The sequence below is a fragment of the Pygocentrus nattereri genome, chromosome 16 (genome assembly GCF_015220715.1).
Source record: "Pygocentrus nattereri isolate fPygNat1 chromosome 16, fPygNat1.pri, whole genome shotgun sequence".
Classification (NCBI taxonomy): Eukaryota; Metazoa; Chordata; class Actinopteri; order Characiformes; family Serrasalmidae; genus Pygocentrus; species Pygocentrus nattereri.
This window is the reverse complement of record NC_051226.1, coordinates 28821765-28844511: the sequence shown is the minus strand read 5'-3', so window position 1 is coordinate 28844511 and position 22747 is coordinate 28821765. Positions and strand designations below refer to the sequence as shown.

At 39.5% G+C, this 22747-nt stretch overlaps 1 protein-coding gene across 4 annotated transcripts in view; it reads left to right on the top strand.

The window, feature by feature from the left end:
- The window catches only part of ebf1b (EBF transcription factor 1b), a 147463-nt gene that overhangs the window by 9142 nt on the left and 115574 nt on the right, over positions 1–22747 (top strand). For all 4 annotated transcript variants that reach the window (XM_017705348.2, XM_017705349.2, XM_017705350.2 and 1 more), the window contains exons 5-6: positions 4255–4328; positions 9755–9823. In XM_017705348.2, coding sequence (XP_017560837.1) covers positions 4255–4328; positions 9755–9823 — 143 coding nt within the window. The remainder of the gene's footprint in view (positions 1–4254; positions 4329–9754; positions 9824–22747) is intronic.

The window sequence follows — 22747 nt, the reverse complement described above, 5'->3', positions numbered from 1 at the left end:
ACACTAATTAGACATTATGGTGTAAAGGTCAGAGACCTCTTGTATTTAGTTTCCAGTCAAAATGGCAGTTAAATGCAAGTTATTCATTTTCCGGAAGACACATTTTAACAAAAACATTTATGCCTGTAAACATAAGCCTCAACAACTAACGTCTAAATCAAAATTTCAATTACAGTGTGTCCTGTGCCTTTGCCTGCTTTTTGGCAGACTTTTTCAAAGAAATCCACAAAAAAATTTCTTTTTCAAAGAAATCCACAAAAAAATTCCTGAAGTTCAATATTAGAAGTTGGTTGGATTTTCTGCTTTTCATGATCCAAGCATGCCAAACACATTCAGAGATGTTGAGGTCTGAAGTTTGATTGCAGCTACACATCCTTTCAGATCCATTGCATTTTTTCCTTCAGAGCTTGAAGCACGTGTGGAACTTGTTTTTCTCTCTCAAAGATGAAAGCTTTAATATGTTTATCTGATGGTGACAGTTCTGGTGGCGTACCATGTCTTGCAGGTTTGTAGGAGGTCTAATTATAATAGTAACAATAATAATAATAATAATTTTATTTGATTTTTACAGATAAACTCATATAATTTGTGGGTATTGAGTAGGCTCCCAGATATTTAGAAATGGCCCTTGCATGTATATAAAATTTCTCCCGGGTACTTAAAGTCTCTAGATATAGAATATCAAAGACGATAGACCTATGAACTACACTGACTGAACATTGACCTAATAATCTACCTAACACTACCAATCAAATATGCAAAAAATATCATTTGTTGTTGGAGACACTTTCTCTTGGTGGGCTCAGCTGCTAGGATCAGTTCAGGACTTGCTTGGCTGTATTTTTGAAAGCTAATAATTCATCCTGAGTTATTGCAGTGCGGTGTTATTGATGGCATAATGTGTTTTAACCTACTGCAGCATTTACATAATAATATGACCTCAAAGGTAGATTTGATTCCAGCTTGTTATGTTCTATTGAATTACATTAGAGCTTTTCATAGAAGAATGTTTGATACAGGATTAAGATGAGGTAAAGGTTTGTCCCCATAAAGAACGCAGTGCAAGGCTGGGACATGCGGAGGTAGATACATATGGCGTATAAGTGCGGTGCAGCGGGCAGACAGTGATATATTTTGCACACTTTTAGAAGACCTTGGCCCGCATTCTCTCAAAGTGAAAGAAAAGCAACTGAATGAATCCTGTGAGCTTGCCAGCTACGGCAGCGGTTGCAGCACTATCACTTTCAGTGCCTTTTGTGGGGTGTAAAGTACACCTGAAAGACATCAAACAATGTATCAATTGTACGCCATTGTAAGCCAACATATCAACTGACAAGTAGGACGATCAGTACTGTTCAGTGACTCAGTTTAAATAGACTTGAAGATTCTCATCAGTGCTTTTACTGGCGATTTTGTTTATTTAAGATGACCTTTCTGTAGTTAACCCTATCGTCTGGTCAAGAATACATTCAGAGACTTTGGCTGCGTCCTTTAACACATTAAAATATGCTGCCCATGGAGGGTAGAATGCATGTTTGTCCACATTGGGTGCAATAAAATGGACAGCATGTGGAATTAGAGCTTTTTGTGTACTGCTGTGTTGTCTATCGTAATTTAAAAGAAGCTCAGTGCTACCTTTGTGCTGCTGGAGCATATTCTTTAATATATTGCTGTAAATGTGACATCAACTGTATAATACAGAATATTACATTATTATTCTTATTATTATTTTAAAAACTTTTATCTCAGCATTTAGAGTGCACTCTGGCCAAAATGAAAAGTTTAGATAGCTAGATAGTTAACTTTACTTCTGGAAAGCCAAATATGTTATTGCAACCATATAAGTTTGATGCTTGTGACAGGAATGAGATGTCAGATGAGGAAAGTTAGCAAAGTAGCTATCTGGTTATCTAGTTACCTTACCTGAGTTGGGCTTCTTTTCTCTGTTGGGGAAAAAAAAACTTACCTCTGGTATCCAGTTGTAACAAATAACGATAAAGAATTGTTGATTTCTTCATGATTATGTTTGACTGAGGTCAGAATTACACTAAAGCTATTTTGGTTGTATTTAGCTCAGCATATAGCACATAACAGTTAGTGCTGGTTGACAAAGCAGTTATTCCCAGTTATTGTATGATAATGCATGCTGGTTATTATAGTTAAACATGAAAATATTATTTCTGTCAAACCATGAAGGCTGAGGGCGACTGTTCTGCACAACAGAATGCTACATTACATGACAAATGGTAAACAGCTTTTGGCACCTTTAAAGGGTTAAACATGAAGCTTGCCATCTATTGTAGAAAAGCAGCCGCTTTACATGGACCAGGTTACTGAGGGTGTGGAAATGGGACAGATTTGCGGCCAGTCTGCACGGTTCTAAACGAGACGTATGAGTTCTAGCAAGGTGACGCAGTTGGCATTGTCAGGCGAGGCACTGGTTGGAATGGCATGCCACACTTGATATTCTGCTTCGGAGGGGTGTTTTTTTTTTTTGGAGGTGGGGGGGTGACGAAGCTTTGCCAGCCTGGCAGAGATGTGTATTTTTCTGCTAGGGAGGGGCAAGAGCAAAGCCATGAAGATTCAGGATAAAATTGTTGGGGGGGTTGAGGGGGGCTTGCCAGATGGCGCCTCCATGCTCCAGTCTGGCATCCCAACTGCTCGCCCCCACAGCCACCTCCTCCAGCCCTCCTGCCCACCTTCAATGCCTCCCCTCTCCCAACCCCCGCCCGCCACACCCCAGCAATTGTTTGGCGTGTTACACGCTAGAGTAGGTAAGACGCCAGTGGGCACACAGGCCATTACACTTCCTACCCAGCTTCCTTCACACTTTGAACATCTGAAAAAACAAAATAAGAGAAAGAGATAAAGCAAAGACAGAGAAAAAGAAAAAGAAAGAAACAAAGCAGAGAGACAGAGAATAGAGACAGAAAGATGAGCGCTTTATAGTTTTTTTTGTTTTGTTTTGTTTTTTTTTTTTCTGAAGGACTGGATAGTATGAGTCATGAATTTTTAAGGCCTGAGAGTGAGGGGTGGAGATCCAGCGACTTGCAGACAGGAAAAAGATGACATTTTCTCCCAAAAAGTCTCCTTGTTGCCCTAGAAGGCATCTCATTCCCGTTTTCCAGGGAAAAAAAGAACAGGCCTAGGCCCATGTTCCAAGTGTGGTTCTCATGTGAAGCTTGGGAAACACGTGTTGGTTATTATTTGCAAATTCTTTGTAAATAACTCATCATGATTTAAATGTTTTATAAATGGCTGCAGACAGCTCTAGCCAGTCTCATCTCTCATCATCTTGCCCACCTACAACAGGTGTTCTTCTACAGAATGTGGCAGAATGTAGAATGTAAGCGTTCTCTTAAAAGCATAGTTTAGCTAAATGCACTCCAAATGTAATCAAGATACCATATTTGGTTTGCAAAGTTTACTTCTTTAATTTTGCATTGGTGGCTAATGTGGCTAACAAGTACACTACACTACATGCTCAAATTTACATTTACCTCAAGCTACACTAGTTGTTATGTAATCCCAAATAGACTTCCTTCTGTGGATTCTGGCACTGTATGTCACTTGTCTATAAATAAATCATGCTTAAAGATTGCTCTTCGGTGATTAATGTTCCAAGAATCACACTTTGAACATAAAGAAAATTGTATAAATTAAATTTCTTTGCCCATTCTATTCCTTTAACATCCAGACCTTTTGTTATTTCACAATCTCTAGTCAGGAACAACAAAAGTGAATCATGGTCAAAAGAAAAAAAGTTTAACAGCTAGGTCCTTCGATCATCCCATGAGCTGCAAAACCTGAGGCTAGCCAGAACCTCTGGATGGCCAGTTCCTAGACTATTGACACTGGAACGGTCCTCCTGGGTTCCCACGACACACTGTGCTATTCATTAAACACAGTTCTGGTCACAGGCCGTAAAAAGCCTAAGGTCTCAGGCCCCCTCACAGCATGTTTGTGTGTTTCTCAAGTGGAATCCGGTCTCTTAAATTCCAAACTGTACAGGAGCAAGAGAAGAAGGAGCAGAGTGGAAAAGTCTTGGAGATGGGGTTGAAGGGGTTGCACTTGAGACTGATTGACTTTGGAGATGGTAGCCCAGCAGAGACATGACAGACTTGCAGCATGCTGCTATGTGGGATTGAACTGTGGAGAAACACAACCAGGAGATGCTTTTAGTGTTACCCTGTTAGGTCTATGTTTCTACAGAAAACGCTCTGTAACACTAACCTCTCTTTTCTCCTCTCCAAGGCTATCATCTATGAAGGTCAAGACAAGAACCCTGAAATGTGTCGTGTGCTACTGACTCATGAAATCATGTGCAGGTAAAATTGTGGTCTTTGTACAGTACAAAACACTGTACTTGAGGAAAAGTACACTACCCTTTGTAAAATATTACTTGAGTGGAAGTAGAATCTTCCATTTATATTTCTACAAAAGTATTTGCTTTTAAATATAGTTAAGTATCAAAAGGAAACGCACCATAGTTTATTTTAGCTATTATTGTGATGTTAAATTATTTTGATTTTTTTTGTTGAGAGGGGAGTTTTGGTGAAGAGAAGTAAGGCATCCTCTACACAGAACACACATTTAATGTACAGTTACTGCTTATTTGCTGAACTTAACAAACACAAAATGTGGCCTGTGCAAATGTTATGACACATTTTCAGTTAGCAGAAAAATGCACATTTAAGTTTCCTATAGAGCAGTGGTCACAAACCCTAGTCCTGGAGATCTACCCTCCTGTAGAGTTTAATTTGAACATCTGCTCCAGCTAATTAACTTCTTCAGAAGTACTCAATTGGCTGTATCAGGTGCATTAGTGTTAGGAAGGGGAGGGGTCAGCATCTTAGATGAGGGTTAGAAACCTGCAGGAAAGTAGTTCTCCAGGAAAAGGTTTGGTGACCAGTGCTGTAGAAGATCTGTAAACTTTTCACTCAGAAAATCAACAAAACATTTTATTTGACCAGATGTATTCAAATTGTATTCAAATTCAAATGAGTGTAGACCTCGACCATGCACTTAATAGTTCTCTACACTCACTTTATTAGGTACACCTTGGTAGTAAAATGTTGGACCCCCTTTTGCCTTCAGAACTGCCTTAATTCTTCGTGGCCTACTTTCAACAAGGTGTTGGAAACATTTCTCTGAGATTTTGGTTGGTTATTTGAGTTCCTGCTGCCTTTCTATCATCTGGAACCAGTCTGCCCATTCTCCTCTGACCTCTCACATCAACAAGGCATTTTTTTCCACACAACTGCCGATCACTGGATATTTCCTTTCTATTTCTAGAGATGGTTGTGCGTGAAAATCCCAGTAGATCAGCAGTTTCTGAAATACTCAGACCAGCCCGTCTGGCACCAACAACCACGCCACGTTCAAAGTCACTTAGATCACATTTCTTCCCCATTCTGATGCTCGATCTGCACTTCAGCAAGTTGTCTTGACCACCTCTACATGCCTAAATGCATTGAGTTGTGGCCATGTGATTGGCTGATTAGCTGTTTGTGTTAAAAAAGCAGTGTAACCTAATAAAGTGGCCAGTGAGTGTATTGTTACAATGCTTTCTTGTGTTCTAGTTAAGTTACTGCGCTTGTGCTCTTTTTGGGTTACTTGAACAATTAATATATGTTCTTAAAAGAACAGCAATTGTTCATTGCCTAATGGCAGCTTTGTGACACTTAGAAGTCCCTGTGCACAGTAGTATAATACATATACATTAGTTATTTTCTATTTCTAAATTATAACCCCGCTTTCAATATGATTACTGTGGTCTCAGTAGAATTCAGTGCTACTTTAGGAATAAAGTAGTATTCCTTGTTGCTTGTGCCTGATAACTGATGCTAACCAGGTCAGCCTTTTAAACCTCTAGCGTATGAAGAAGAAAATGATAAGTAAAATACGGTAGAAGATGAGTTTTGCTATCCACCATTCTGTCATTAATTAACATCTGAAGATGAATCTTGCATAAAAGTAGGTTGTGAAGATCGACTTCTGCCTATTTTTAGCGGTATTTTAACAGCGCCCCTCCTCATGAATATCACCCCGATACGTAGTTAATTAGGGCAAGTGGAAACTCATTACTCACTTTGAATTTTTCTATTTAACAAATACGCCTCCACTCCAGCAAATGCCAGGTTTGAATTAGGAAAATACATAACGTGGTGAGCAGCTCAAGTAGTAGTGGAGGCATGTGTGTACACATACACACATTCATGTGATGGTGACAAAGATCTTCCACCGTGACACTAGGCAATCTGGTGCCAACCAATTGGGCTCCCCTCCACCACTTGCCACAGTGTAGTGCTGATTCTGTGTGCGTGCACGTATGTTGGGGGTGTTCAAACGCACTCTCAATTATAAGCAGAAAATTAGGCTGTTCACTATTAATCAGCCCCGCTAATTGCCACACACCACCATTAGCCATATGGTGCCGTGCCAGCTTGCAACCGTGGGACAGAAGTGCTTATTCCTTTCATTTGGACAAATTAAAAACAAAAAAAAAAGCAAAAGGAAAATGCCCAAAAGAGTTACGAGAACGTGCTTGAGGATGTTACTCGCAGAACGTGGCCCTCTTTTTCAAAGATTAAGGTTGTCATAACACCAAGGCCAGCGACATAAATCAAAGCATTCGATGAAGCAAAATACATGCTGGGGGAGGGTCACTGCAACCATGTTGCTGTGTCGACAGCAGCCGCTGTGTGTTGTTAATTACATAAAGCGATTTGGGCTTAATTTCTTCAAAAGCTGATTCAGGAAGGAAGTGCCGAGATTAAAGATACCATTTCCTTTCGGGGGTCCTAAGGGATGGACTGATGCTAATGGGAAAAATAGATAATGCCCCCCCCCCCTCCAAAAAAGTAAGCCGATATAGGCATGTAGCAATTAAAAGCATTTCTGCTTATACTGCTGTGTGTTCTGCGTGGCAGGAGAAGACTGAGAAAAACCGTGTCTCCCATGGGTGCCAGCAGGTTTGATCGTTAGGCAGCTACAAATCTCGTTCGCTCACATTCTTCACACATACACACGTGCGCACACACACACACACATACACACACACATACACTTGATTCTCCCTTGTTCTCGTTCTTTGGGAGGACACTGACCTAGTTGAAGGAGCCCCACAAAGAAAGAAAGAAAAAAGAAAAGAAAGAAAGAAGGAGAAAATTAATGATATGATTTTTTTTAGTATTTAGTCCATTTCAATCGTACATTTAAAAAAATTCTTTATATATAATATATACTTTAGTGTTTTTTTATTGCAAATGATATCAGTATAACAATTTGAGTAAAAGGTAGAATGTTTAAACTATTTACATGAATTTCTTAGAATTTTTGTATGTACCTCTTTTGCTTAAACGGCAGTGTGCAGATAAATTTAAGTTGATTAACTTAAAGAAGCCACTCATGAGTAAATTAAATCCACGTGAGAGACGTCTGGAAGAGAGGAAGAGAGAAGTGGCCTTTTTGTGCAAAAACCTTAACATAATCAATGTCGCAAATCTGTCCCAAGTTGAGTAGTTATGCAGTCTAGACATTGAGCAGAATTCTTTATATTTCTTCTTCTTTTGACTTACTGAGGTCTGAATTTTTGTCCAACACACACACACACACACACACACACACACACACACACGCACGCACACTGGCTATATCTAATGAACAGTCAATACTCCACATAACCAATACAACCTCTCATAAGCTTGTAGTAAAGTCATGAATCATTGATGGAGTCCATTGACAAGGGCCTGAAATTTGTGTCACAGGCACAAATGAGGGACGAGGAGGGGTGTGGTAAAGAGAGAGAGAGAGGGAGAGAGAGTATATTTGGGAGGAGAGACAATGCCAGGGGTTTCATGTGACAGTTTTGTCCCCAGCCCCTTTCAGTGTCGCACTGCCATCTGTGCTGAGGAAATCTGAGCCTGGGGGTCTCTCTCTCTCTCTCTTTCTTTCTTTCTCTTTCCCTTTTCGCAACCCTTAACCCCTCAACTGCACTTTTGTCACCTCAATCCTGCAACACTATAATTTTAATATATTAGTATTATATAGTATTTATAGAACAGCAGACTGCAAATACAGTCTGTTTACATTAAAAAGTTGTCTTTGTCCTGTAAAGTTACTAGTCACTGCTGTTATTGTACTTATTCTTATGTGAGTTTTAACATTGTAAACAGAAATGACTAATGTGTGATGAATATCTGTAGCAGTAGTGTAAAACTATTTCTTCTACACAGTACTGTGTAAAGGTCTTACACTATAAAAATCAAACAAGTTGATTTAAAACAATTTTTCATATTAAATGTTGCTTTTGTTAATCTAAAGCAAAATTTTGCTTTGCATTTTGCATTTTGCATTATATTTTTTAAAGTATTTAAGTTCACTGAACCCAGTTTAATTCCTTTTTACCACGTTAAAGTTAAACTGAAAAAAAAATTTTTCAGGCCCCTCAGCAAATCACCACTTATTGTACTAATGGTATTTGTTCCATTATGGGTTTTCATTTTGTAAACAGAAGGAACAAATGGGACAACATCTAAATGACTGCAGGTTAATCACAGAAGTGAAATAGACTAAGAACCAGTTAGTTTTACACTACAAAGTTTTACTGTAGCCCTAATAATGTCCACCTCGCATTCAAATGCTCCTGAAGGTTAGATGAACTGATTTAGGTCTTTTGAAACAAGAGCTTATAAATAATTCAACAGATTTCAACAGTAAGAGTGGGCGTAACACATTAGTATATTAGTAATACTTTAGAAAAACATTTTGGATGAACAACTTGTAAGCGTAGTAACCCTGTTTTGCATTGTTTGCTGGCCAATTGAGTTGTGGCCTGCGGTGTACACACATACCTGCTGACTCTTAAATTAGCATTTAGTATAAAATGTGCCACGATGGGTTCTACAGACACAAAAACAAAGGTTTTATTTTTCAAACATTCCCCGCTGTGTAGCGACAACCCACAGGAGGTTGACATATGTGTGTACTTTGAGTAACCCCTCCTTTACCTGCCTCAGGTAATATGAACACAAAACCCACTCAGTCCTTTCTGCTCTCCTCATGCCAGTCATTCCCACCCAGCTGTCGTTAATGGCAGAGCGGCCTCTGGTTTGAATTGTTGTTATGCCGAAGCAGTAATCAGTACATATGTGTAAATAAATAACATCCTCCAGCTAGCTCCTGATGCATACCAGTGTGTCATTAATCCTTAGATGATGCTGTAATCACCGTCAATAACAAATGCATTGTATATTTTGATATGGCGTATTTCTCACTGATAGCATATTTGTGCTTGTTAGTAGGAAAACTGATATTTTATTGAATTTGATGATTGTCAATTATGTAATTTCTTGACATTTGAAGCTAACAAACATTTTGAGGTACAAAGTCACTCACTTGATACAGAACAAACTGAATGTAACTCATTGTAATTGTATGTAACTTACCGTGTAATTGCATATCTTAGTATATGATTACATTGTAACAGTGTAGCAAAATAAAAATAGTAACCCTCAACTTCTAAGGGTTAAATGATACCTGTCTTTACCACTTAAGCCCTAAGGACACAGACATGGACCATCTTCTCATAACTGTTCAACTTACCTATTAGTTTCAGACTATTAGATAATAACTCATAGTTAATGAATAACTACATAAACTAAATAAAAAGCTTAAGGTAAAGGATTTAATGTGCTAATGTGGCCCTTCCTTCTTCCTTTGCCTTTTTCTCCTCCCTCCTCCTCTGTGCCAGTCGGTGTTGTGACAAAAAAAGCTGCGGGAACCGAAATGAGACCCCATCGGACCCCGTCATTATCGACAGGTAGGAGCCCTTCACTCTTCATTACTCCGCTGTGACAGGTGTTTGAGTAGATCTGTGTGTGGCCTCATCGTGAAACATGAGTATTAATAACATGGGTGTTACTTTCGTCGTAACGCTACGCCTGGACTGTGATTGGCTTCTGATCGCTCGTAATTCAGTGACTTCTGCCATGATTTTGTGGAATCATATTGTCAGACGTTTTTGCTGGGGGCAATCAAAATAGGTGTTTGTTGGTCTGACCAGCTAGTTTGCTTCCAGCGTGAGCTTTTTGACTTCAAGCCTAAATGAAGGCGTTTTAATGGAGCTTTTGTTCTCATTGATTATCGAAGATATTACTTTTTAAATGTAATTCATCATGCCTTCTCATTGTGGTTCAATTATGTCTAAATTAAATGAAAAATACACTGGAAACTTTTCGATCTTTACTAGAAGTTTGTTCTTATAATGCAGGCGTTATCACTTTTGGATTAATTCTCGAAGAGGTGGGTCAAAAATGTCAGTTCTCGAAAGAGTGCTTGTCAGTAACCATGCAAACAATCGAGATAATATCGACATGGTAAGTACTTCAAATTGGTAATTGGCCTGTATTTGTAATGTGTTCCCCACCTCCAGAACCAGGCTGTACTTGTATTCCTTTTGCTCTCCTTAATAAAATCCACATGGAGAATGGCCTCTGAAACAATAGCAGCCAAAGGCCCTCAGGCTCCCTCTCTCTCTCTCCCTATCCCTCTCTCTCCCTCTCTCTCCCTCTCTCTCTCTCTCTCTCTCTCTCGACCCCCTCAGGTACCCGAATGCAGCCCTTTTCTCTTTCACTCTGCATCTGTCTCTCCAAAATCACCTTCCCTCCAAACTCTCTCCGTCATTACTGCATTAAAACAATTTGTAGCACTAATGGTTGTATTCACAAAATTAGCAGTAACACCATTATATTAGCCACATTCTTGAACATGGTGTCTTTATTACTGTTTGTGTTGTGGATGTTAGCATTTGTGTATGGAGCCTCAGATATGCTCGGTTTTGTTTATCTGGGTATTGTGGAAAGTGGTCTTTTGTGTAATGTGGAAGCTATTATTCAGGCTCTGGAGGCATCTGCCCTCACAGGCCTCAGCACTTTTCTGCATAGTCTGTTGTAGCAGGACGTTTAGAAAGCCCTACACTACGAACGATGTGAACCTTTTCTTAGGGACGCTGGCCATGTGAGGCCGACTCGTTTGGAAGACACACCTAAGATAGCCTTGAAAACACAATTTACTTCTAACTGTCATGGCACTGCAAGCTGTATGGAGCTCAGTTTTCCAATTAAAATGGTCATTCAGTTGAACGCTCATAGTGTCTCATCTTTCCCAGCAGTGTTCTTTCTTGATCTGTTCATGACGTGGGAAAGGCCGTAAATCAAATCTGTTCCTGCAAAGAATTTATAACCAAGGCAGAAAAATGTTTGATTTATGCTGCATGGATCAGCACTCCTTCTTACAAGAGTTATTGTTGCGTGCGATCAAGACTAGCCTGATTTGAGGCTTTTCTCAAATGGCCATCATTTGTGAAAATCAAACCCTGCTGAGAAGACACGAGTGGGGGTTGGCTCTCAGTTTTTTCTCCTGTTTGGTCTCCTTGTCTTCTTGGATTTGGCTGGAGGTAGAGGATAGTGTTGATTCATATGAAGAGCTAGGCCAAGCGTGGCAGACATAGCCTTACCAACAACTACATTTATATAAAATTTCACTAATTGTAATTCAGTTTTTGTTTCAATTATCTTGGCATATCACTGTTTATAGCAAACGTTGGCTTTAATTCATCGAAGTTAAACAGATGTGCATGTTTGACTACCTTTAATAATGAAAGTGCGAATGATTCCAACTCTATGTTAGTTTCGTGAAACTTTCAAATGATGTGGAAACCATTCAGTGTGTGAAATCAAGCACCAGCTGACCAGTACCTCATTTACATGTCATTTACATGAAAAATGTCCTAATTCACATAGATGTTTTCATAGTATGCCAATGAAGTGGAGCTTGAGGTCGAGCAGTGAGTGCATTCCGCCCTCTACTGGCTGAACTTTATAGTGTTACAGTTATGACTGCAAAGTTATTTAACTGCAAATCAAGCATTTTGTCAAGCTGTTAAATTATAATGTTCAGAATTACATGCACTCCTACCAAGCAGTTTGATCATACAAATATGCCAGAGGAGAAATTAATGATGAATTTGATACACCATAGATGAAATAACAAAACTGTATGCATGTAACTCGGCAATTAAACACAAGCCCATTTCCAAAAAAACCTCATTGAAAATAGTACAAAGACAACCTATCAAAAGTTGAAACTGAGAAATGTAATTGTTTTTTGAAAAAAATATATGCTCATTTTGAATTTGATGCCAGCAGCACATTCCAAAAAAGTTGGGCCGGGAGCAATATAAGGCTGGGGAAGTTGTGTAATGCTAAAAAAAAAAACTAGTGGTTAATTGGCTACCAGTCACTAACATGATTGGGTATAAGAAAGTCTTTCAGAAGTAAAGATGGGGAGGGTTTCCCCACTCTGTGAAAGACTGCATGGGCAAATAGGATTATTCAAGGATAACGTTTTAGCATAAAATAACAGAATTTTTGTTTTTTCATCATCTATGATTCTGAGGTATAAATCACTGCATGGGCTCTGAAACACTACTGAAAACTGTCTGTGAAAACAGTTAATCGCTGCGTCCATAGAAGCAAGTTAAAACTCTAAAACACAAAGAAGAAAACATATATAAACAGGATCCAGAAATGCTGCCACCTTCTCTTGCCATTTAAAATGGACTGAGGGGAACTGGATATGGGTCATGTGGTCCAACGAATCTACATTTGAACATTTTTTTGGGAATCGTGGACACTGTGTCCTCTGGGTTAAACAACACTCAACTTGTTATCAGTGCACAGTTCAAAAGCCACTATTCATGATGGTATGGGGGGGCATTAATGCACATGACATGGGTGACGTGCACATCTAATACTGAATGATATATACATGTTTTGGCAACACTTGCTGCCATCCTGATGACATCTTTTTCAGGGAAGGCCCTGCTTATTTCAGCCAGACAATGTCAAACCATATTCTGCATTTATTACAAAAACATTGCTCCATATTAAACGAGTCCAAGTGCTAAACTGACCTGCCTGCAGTCCAGACCTGTAACCACTGAAAACATTTGCCACTTTATGAAATGAAAAATATGACAAAGGAAACCCTGAACTGTTGAGCAGTTGAAATCCTGTATCAAACAAGAATGGGAAAATATTTCACTTTCAAAACTACAACATGTGGCCCTCTTCAGTTCCCAGCTCATGTTACATAGGTTGTTAAAAGAAGAGGTGATGAAACACAGATGTGAACATGCCCCTGTCCCAACTTTTTTGGAACATGTTGTTGACATCAATTTCAAAATGTGCATATATTTTTCAAAAAACAAAAAAATTTTTTTTTGCAAAAAGAAGAGACTGTGCTAACGTATTTAATTATTTGTTTAAAATTTTGCGTACAATTGTATCTCCTACCACAAAGAATGCAGAATCAACTGGAACTTTTAACAAAAATTCTGTTTCGCTCAGTTTAGAGTGAGAAATAATTCATATATAGTGACCACATTGAGCAAAGTCTGATCTGCTCATTTCAGGCTTTCTGGATGTTTGTCATGAAAACAGGGGAAATCAAATGTTTAGCGAGTGTAAGGCAGGTTCTGTGCCTTGTTTATGACATGTTAGGAGTTATATTCTGCAAAGACTCGAGGCGATGTGTGATGCAGCCTACACGACTGAGGCTGCTCAGTTAAGGCCACTCAGCCAAAACAAGCTCACCCCATCCAGGGTGACCCCTTCAGCACCCAAGACACTTTCTGCCTCACTTAACCGAAAACAGTCAGAGCTCTTTGGGGACAGCTGAGGCCAAAGTCACTAGAAACACATGTGTAGATGTCTGCAATTGACACGCGTTTAAAACGTCCATGCACACATCGCCACACACCTTCAAACCTCACTGAACAAACAGACTTAAAATAAACTCGCTGACTTGTTTCAAGTGCACGAGCTTGTGCGCGCTGCTCGCTTGCCAAGAAATGGCTAACAGCAGCAGATTTCATCCTAGACATATGCGTCTCAGCATGAGCTTTGTCTTGCTGTTTTAAAATCTATGTTTTTACCGCATTTTACACTACATATTGATGGCTTTTGTCATGATTCTTAGATACTGCTATAAGTTATTAGTCTCAGAATTGCTTAACTTGGACACTTTCACAAACATTACTTTCTCTAGTACTTTTAACTGTGATCCTTATAATTCTTGCAGGATAGCTTTATAAAAAGCTGAAAGTCTTGTACTGTACAATAGCAGAAAGCAAGGAATACAAAACACAGGCTAAATGACCCTCCTTAGAACCTCTGTTGATCAAACCCTGGACTTTTTCATGTGAATCTGTTAAATTGGTATACACAGAAAAATTTATTTAGACTGTTCTTTAATGAGCACATTTGAATGATATGTTTTCTTTGTAAAATGCATGAAAATGTATGTTTATGACTGATAAATGTGTGTCTGTGGAGGAAGTTCTCAGAATTGTCCAGCCTGCTTTGTAGTTTTTGAGAAGCCAAGAAAGTTATTTGTTTCTAACACAAGCCACTGGATCTCCTTTTTGCAGGGTGGAAAACCTCTTTTCGCCAGTAGTTACTGTTGATTATTATTATCATTGTTGTTGACATGTAAATGAATAATGAACAAAACAAAAAGGTATTCACTCCTCCTTAAAATAACTTGAGAGGCTGCCTCAGTTTACCAGTAATCCTCTGTCCCACATTGCCGATATGCCAAATGTTAAGTGGAACAAAAAATTTGATTACATGGTTACAATAAAACTGATTTGAAAATATTTGTAAATGTCCTGGTGCACTTTCAGTGTCCTGATTCCATTCTACTATATTCAAAATCTGCGAGTCCTAAATCAAGTATTTATTTCCTTAACATGGTTTGCATCACATTGCTATGTCATTTCACTTCTTACTGATTTTCATCATCCTTATTTAAAAATGGTGCACGGCCCTCCCCCAGAAATGACATCACAGGCATAGAAACCCACCAGTTGAACACTCTACTTTCAAATGAGCTCAGTAATGATTTTTGATCACTGAAAATTATACATATTAAAATTAGAGCTCAAAGCTTAAAATTGGTTCTGCAACGAATTTATACAATTTTGCTTTCATCTTAGATGTGGTGGATAAACCCGAAACATGTTTGATGTCCCAATTTAACTTTGCGCTGGAGCTACAAGGCTAACGTGGCTAACATTGTTAACAAACACCAGAAGTCAGTAGTCACCCAAATGTTTTCTAAAATACAACCAAAACTCCTGTCAACCTGCATCAAGGCATCTTCATTATATATATATATATAGATTCTACTGTGTCCTAAATTAAACCAGCAAGTCTGTACAGCCGTGTTGAGGAAAGATTGAGGTGACTGTTGACCTCTAGTCATTTTTAGCATTAGCTTCATGGCTTCAGTGCTAAACTAAAGAAGCAAAACATGGTTAGCCAACATGTCTTGGTTGATCAACTAAATCTGGGATGAGTAAAAAATTGTGTAAATTTGAACATTCAGGTCAACATTCTTTTTACTATATAACATTCTTGCATGCCACAGAAGTTGAGAGCTTTTGTTTGGATGGCACAATCTGATCAGGGTTTTTTCTTGTCACATGTTATCAAAGCACAGAAAAATGGGTCACACGAGCAAAGACCTAAAAGAAATGATGCGGGGATAAGAAAATGTTTTTGGAAAAAAAAAAACTCCATTCTGTTTGATAGGTTGTTGGCAACACATCGTTTCTCACAAACAAGCGACGCTCCCAATGATACTGTCTCGATTATGGCTTATTATTTTCCCCCTGCATGCAAAACATACAAAAACCAGAACAGCAATGAGCCCTCATGCTTTCCTTTAAGTTACTTAGCTGGGTAAATAAGAGCTCATTAGGCCGCTCTTGTTTCAAAGAGCTGATTCGATTTCGCTGCAGCAATTAGCCCGGCTAGTGCTAATTCTCCTGGCTTCGCGTTGAGAGTGACGCCCTAATTAGATTCCTCACCAAAGACACACAGATAGACCACAGGAAACCCAGGCCTGTGTTAAAAACACTAATGAACCCTTATTATACCGTTAAAAGAACAAATTTCATGTTTACCCTGGTTTATATTGCGCATTTGTAAACAAACAATAGCAGGCCCAGCTTATGAAACCAAGGTTAATTGTTAAGCGTATTTGTCTCGGATTAAAGTTAGTGTGTGTATGCATTGCTTTCACAGGTGCTGCTGGTTGTCTCTGGTTTGTCTATCCAGGGAATGAGTGTGTAAACCAAGAGCAGTGAAATACCACAAATCAAAACTGCTTACGGGATTCATAATCAGCTTCAGCTTGCGCTTTGATTTATGCCACATGTAAAGCCATTTGTTCCTCATGCTTATTGTTTTATGTGGATCTTTTGTTTCTGGCATTGTTCTTGTTTTTAAGCTCTTTCTCTCGTTGCGTATGTGTGTGCATGCTTGCTTTTGTAGATTTTTAGGGCAAACGCTCCTGACTGTGTGGTAAAACCCATATGGCAACAGGACCAACAAAATAGTCCTTTGTTGTGAAGTGCTTTTACATTATTATTGCACATGCCTGCCTGTGTGTGTGTGTGTGTATGTGTGTGTGTGTGTGTGTGTGTGTGTGTGTGTATATATATGTGTGTGTATATATATATATATATATATATATATATATATACACACACACACAAAATTACAATCGCCACTTTTAAGATACAAGCCAATACTATTTAGACGGCTCTTGCACGAGACTACCCTTCATTTATTTCCAGTCAAAATGACCATTAAGTACAAGTAATTTATTCATCAGTGTCAGGAAAAAAAGCTGAACACATACTTAACACAGAAAACTCAACGACTAAATATAATATAAACTCTCTTAAGTATTTCATATGTCCACATTTTGAATTTATTAAAGCTTTCATTCTTTTCAGGAGATGTTTTAGGACATATTCTTCCACAGCTCTGAAGTTCAAACCTGATAGTTGGTTGAATTTTCTGCTTCTCATGATCCAAGTATTCCCAAACACTTTCAGTGATGTAGAGGTCTGGACTCTGGTGTGATTAATCCACTGTTCTGAGAACACATTGTTCTTCCTACAGTAGGAGGATGGACAGAAACACCTGTGGATTTCTTCAGATCTGAAGCGAGAGTAGAGCTTGAATTTCTCCTGTCTCTCAAAGATAAAAGCTTTAAGTACAGTTTGTCTGATGGTGAAAGTGTGCACGCTACTTGCACGATTGTTAAGAGCCCCATTATCCTTTCTATTCTTTTAATCGTTTTTTGAACTCGTTTCGGAAACTCCTGTATTTTCATGAATTTTCCTTTGACTGTCCCTTTCCCTGTGCTTATCTTTTATCCCCTCAGACATATCTCAGGAAAAAAATGAATAACTTGTACTCAATGGTGGTTTTGAAATTAGGTAAAATTATTTTGCGCCGTGCAGTACAGATATGGGACAAATGTATTACCTCATGTCCTGACATTGTATGAAAACAATCCTCTCTGTGTGTGTGTTTGTAACCTGTTGTGGAGCTACCTAAGCATCTCCCCTGCTCAGCCAGATGGTCTCTTTCGGGGCTTCTCATTTCAGACTGATCTTTCATTCGACCTAGGCACAATCATTTCCAATACCTTAATCCCCTCTCATTGACACAGACACAAAAGCATTTATGGACACCTCCACACCTTTTTCAACCCCCCATGTTTTCCTCTCAATTTAATCACTTTCAGATCAGGCCCTCCACCCCCATCTTCCTCCATCCAAGCCCTCCTGAGGACCTCTATTGTTCAGTGTCTCATTTTATTCCACCCCTCCCTCTGCTTTTGCAAGTTTTCATGTTTGGCTCACCAAAAAAAAAAAAAAAATTCTAAACATTCTTGTCCCTAACTTCAGCCTCCAGTGGAACTACTGAGATAAGAGATGAGCTGCATTTTAAGAGATTTGAAAAGACCTGTGCATTGTGTTCTGTTTTAGGTTTTGTTAAGGTTTTAACGAGAAATAGGTCGCTAGCGTGGAGTTTTGTCACTCTGTTCCTAGCGGCTCCTTTCAGACATCTCAACTTACAGGTTGCTTGTTATTCCTAAAACCTGAGATCTTTCGGCCCAGGAGGGGTGTGAGAAAGCTCTGTGTGTGCGCATTGAAACTTATTCGAGCACTTTGCTGCACCTTTGTCCATTTTCATAAAACAGTGTGAGAATCTCATTATTGTTTCCTGAATGATTTTATTGTATTTAATACAGATTAAGTTGTGAGAAAATCTACAAGCAGCTCAACACTTCTCCAGTCCTGACTTTACTATGCTCATCTCTCAAAGCCATTTAATGTTTTTCCTCCATTAATCATGCTGAAAAAGCAGTTTTCATAGATTTTTATTCGCAAACTACCTTTGTCAACAGGAAAATGCCTGAACAGGAACATAAGCAACATATCAGTCAATGTTTTAACCTAACTGACTGAATTTAACAGTAGTGAGTGCTTACTGATCCGAATTGCGCTCTGAATGTGCTTGCTAGTGTTCTCACTCTGAAAAAGTCTTTTTTTTTTTTTTTCCGGAAATCGCTGATTCCGCCTGTTGATACATTTCACTCTGCAGCCTAAAAGAACCCACTGATATGAAACTCATAGGCTCGTTACTTTAAACTTTTTTCCAAATGGGTGAGAAAAATAATTGATTCTTAAAAGTAAAGTTATTTTGCTTTCTAAGATTCCGCATTGATGCACATCTTAACTAAAACGTCATCATTAGAATTTTTTCATAGACTTAATGGACTTTTCTTAGACACATGAATGTTTTTTATTGGAATATGTTAGCAGTGTTAAATGTTTCTGAAGAGATATTTACATAATATGGGCTATATTGTGTACAATGTACAGTGCTTTTTAATGTAAATACATCAAGCCTCTATGTGTAGGGCATGTTCAAACTACGCTAATGCTTCTTAGGAACATGGACTCAAGGACAGTTTTGGCATCTGTTTTGAAATGAAATCAATTTTTAGATGTGTTATGAGATTCCCACTGCTATTTCCAAACAGTATTCAAATGCAGCAAGCATACTTTAGGTTTAACATTTGGTTAATTGCCGATTGCATATTGGAAGCGAATATCCACCAACTGATGACAGGCAGTGGTCAACTCTGCACTCTCACAGACGCATGGATGAAGTGGAGTTTTGTGAGTTTCAGAGGTGCTCCGTTCAGAGGAAGCGCAGTGCTGTCCTCTGCGGGATGTCTCGATCTCGTTGGAGCCCATGCTGGGATATGTCAGAAGGCTGTCGCCGGACCGACCGAGGATGGAATGCGAGAGTTCCCGTGGATACCGTGGGACTTCCTGTAAGCCTAACCCATCCCCATTGCCCCCCCAGTCCTGAGTTCTCGGCCTTTCGTTTTCTTGGCCCAGCCGGCCTCGCTGCTAATGGTCCTACATCTGGATCTGTGCAATAACCAAAACAAGTCGGTGAGAGCTGACAGAACGGGGTAGTAGTAGCAGTAGTCCAAATGGGTCACCATGCTCTCCCCTTTCACATTTTAATGGCTTGCTGAAAAGGAGTGGTGCTAGCGTAAACATTTCAGAACAGGCAAGCAAAATTAATTAACCAGCAAGTCATGAGGTCTACGGGTGTGTATGGATGATTGAATGCACCTTGGCTTTTTGGGCTGGGATAGGTTCTGCGATGGGGCCTGTGAAAGGGATACTGACTATCAAGTGTGAATCTCCAATAGACTGGTTAACCCTTAAACCACATTTAATGGCAACAAAGCGAAAGCTGTAATTTGTAAAGTTTTGAAAGTTGTAATTTGAAAGTTTGAAAGTGTAATTTGACTACCCAACTGATATATCTGTTGGCTAAAAATATCATCTGATTTTGACATTTTGTAGTTTTATTGGTGTTTTGGAAGAGATCTAATAAATGATAAAAATAAAATAAACAATGAAAAATGAAATATTTAACAGAATGCAAAATGACAAAGCATTCTGGGTAGCTCATCTCCAGTACAACAATATTGGTCATTGGTCCATGGTCATCAAGAATCATCATCTGATTCTTTTCGTCATGATGTGCCACACATTTTCAGTAGGAGACTGGACTGCAGGCAGGCCAGTCAAGCACACATACTCTGTCTACGAAGCCATGCTCTTGTATCACATGCAGAATGAGGCCTGGCATTGTCTTGCTGAAATGAGCAGGAACTTCCTGAGAAAAGACATTGTCTTGGTGGCAGCACATGTCTCTCTAAAATCCCAATATACGCTTCAGTGTCAACGATAGCTTCACAGATTTGCAAGTCACCCATGCTGTGAGCACTGATACACCCCCATACCATGACAGATGTTGGCTTTCATTGATGAAAGTCTGGATGGTCCCTTTTATCTTTGGCACAGAGAGCTCAATGATTTTCCCAAAAACAAGCTGAAACTTGGATGCATCTGACCACAGCGCACGTTTTCACTGTCTTTCAGACCATCTGAAATGAGCTTGGGCTCAGAGAACTCGGTGGCGTTTCTACACATAATTTATGTATGGCTTTCTCCTTTCATAATAGAGTTTCAAGGTGCATTTCTTCATGAAGCAGTGGAATGTTTAACTTTATTTTTTATTGTTGAATGTTTCAGAACTGTAAACTTGAATATTCAGTAAACTTTTCAGTCTTAATTTGCCCCATCCCAACTTTTTTTGAGTGTGCTGCAGGCTGCAAATTCAAATTTGTTTATATTTTAAAAAATACAATCAGTTTGGTTCTAATTTTAAAAGTTAGAGAGAATGAAAGATCATAGATTCTTAGTTTTTTTATTTATATAGCTTTTTACAAAAGGTCCCAACTTTTCTGGAAATAGGGGTTGTGCTGAAGACTAAAACTATTGTGAGTGTGAAATTAAAATATAAGAATACAATTATATCAGACTAATTCAGAATTTTTAGAATTGATATGGACCACAAAACAAAGTACTCACATGAAGTTGTCAATAAAACATGCGCAGATGTTATTTACTTTGCAAGTGATTCATTAAATATGTAATAAGGTAATCACATTTAAATGTAAAATCAAAATGAAAATAGTAGCAACTTATTAGTATGAAGTATTTATGTTTGCTTGTGTGAGTGTATTTGCGCATGCATGAAACTTTTTTTTTGGAAAGTCTATTCTGAGAGTACTCTGACAGACATGAATTGGTGTATTAGCAGTATCCATTGCCTACCACATGGTCACTCCACATTGTCTGCTATTAAGCTGATCTAGCCATTGTGAGGGCGAGCCTGGCCAGCTTTGGGTAACTATTGTGAAGCAATTAAAAAGAGCAGTGGCATGCAGAGCAAGAGAAAGAGGGAAACAGTGAGGGAGGAGACGTGAGGGCCAGCCAGAGAGAAATCAAGAACAGCATGAGGGGGACCATTAAGAGAAATGAAGAGGACGAGGAAGAAATCTCGAGCGCATTCAGACGCATCCCCGGTGCCGGGTTGTTACAGTGGTGTGCAGAGGGTTCGCTGAGCTTTCTCAGTGGCAGTCCTTTGTGACAGGCTGTGTGTGGCCCACTTAATCCCAGCCTGCGAGAGAGATAATAACACACCATCGACCTCTACCTATCCAAGTTAATATAGGGTTAACAATATGCAGTTCACCCAGCCACAATCCTATCATGCGCCTGGTTGACCCTAAAAGACTCAGACGCGTTCGGCCATGTAGGAGGGGAGGCCCCTCTCTCTCTCTCTCTCTCTCTCGCTCTCTCTCGCTTGCTCACACCCTCCTAAACCTCTTTATTTTAGCAGCACCTTGTTTCACTGTCACTCCATCGCTGTGTGTTTTTTTTTTTTCACTCTGCTGCTCAGTTCATTTTTATTCTTTTGGTTTGGCTTTGTGCTTTTCTTTACTTCCCTGTCAATCTCTGTCACTCAGTCTGTCTCTCTCTCTTTCTGTCTGTCTTACTCTTTCTTTCTCTTTCTTTCCTTCTTTCTTTCTTTCTTTCTTTCTCACTCTTTCATTCTTTCTCACTCTTTCTTTCTTTTTCTTTCTTTCTCACTCTTTGTCTCTCTTAGTCTTTTCTGTTTGTCTTGTCTTTCTCTGCCCTTTCTCTTCCAGCTTTCTCTCTTCCTTCTCTCTATTTTGTATCTCTCTCTCTCTCTCTCTTGCCCCCTCCTCCAAGGCAGTATTGGCCCTTAGGGCTACCTACCACACAGCTCTATAGTTTGATCTGTATGTATGTGTGCTCGTCGCTACAGGCAGTGGAACTGCTGGTGTGTGTCCTGTCAGAAGGGGGGGGGGGGGGGGGGAGGGGGGGTCGGGGGCAGCGTGTGGGGAGGAAGGAAGCCCCCTTTCCCCTGCCGGAGATAAGACCAATCACAGGGCTGAGAGTGCGTGTCTATGCATGCGTGTGTGTGTGTGCTGAGGCCTGTCAATCAAGCCCCCATTGACTCTGCTGTCAATCACCCTTTGTGGGCTTCTCTCTCACAACTCTGTTAGATCACCTCACAGACAGAGTTGAGTGGGTTCATTTGCATCAGCCTTTAAGTGTATAATTTTATTGTGTCTACTTTATATTTCTATAGTTAATTTATAGCGCAAAAAGTCGGCAACGGCCATTGCTCATCATGTAAGCTTAATTACTGTCCATCTGGTCCTTTCGTCTAATTGACGTCTGAGAAGGACTCCGAGACGGAATGCGAGGGGGATGAGGCGAGACAAGGTCATGAAAAATGGATGGATGCATTCATTCATCGTTGTGTCTCCGCCAAATCCACAGTGTCAGCCGTAGGCCGAGAGTGGTGGCCAGATGGAGGGCCGGTTGGGCCTTGTTAGTTAACACTAGCTC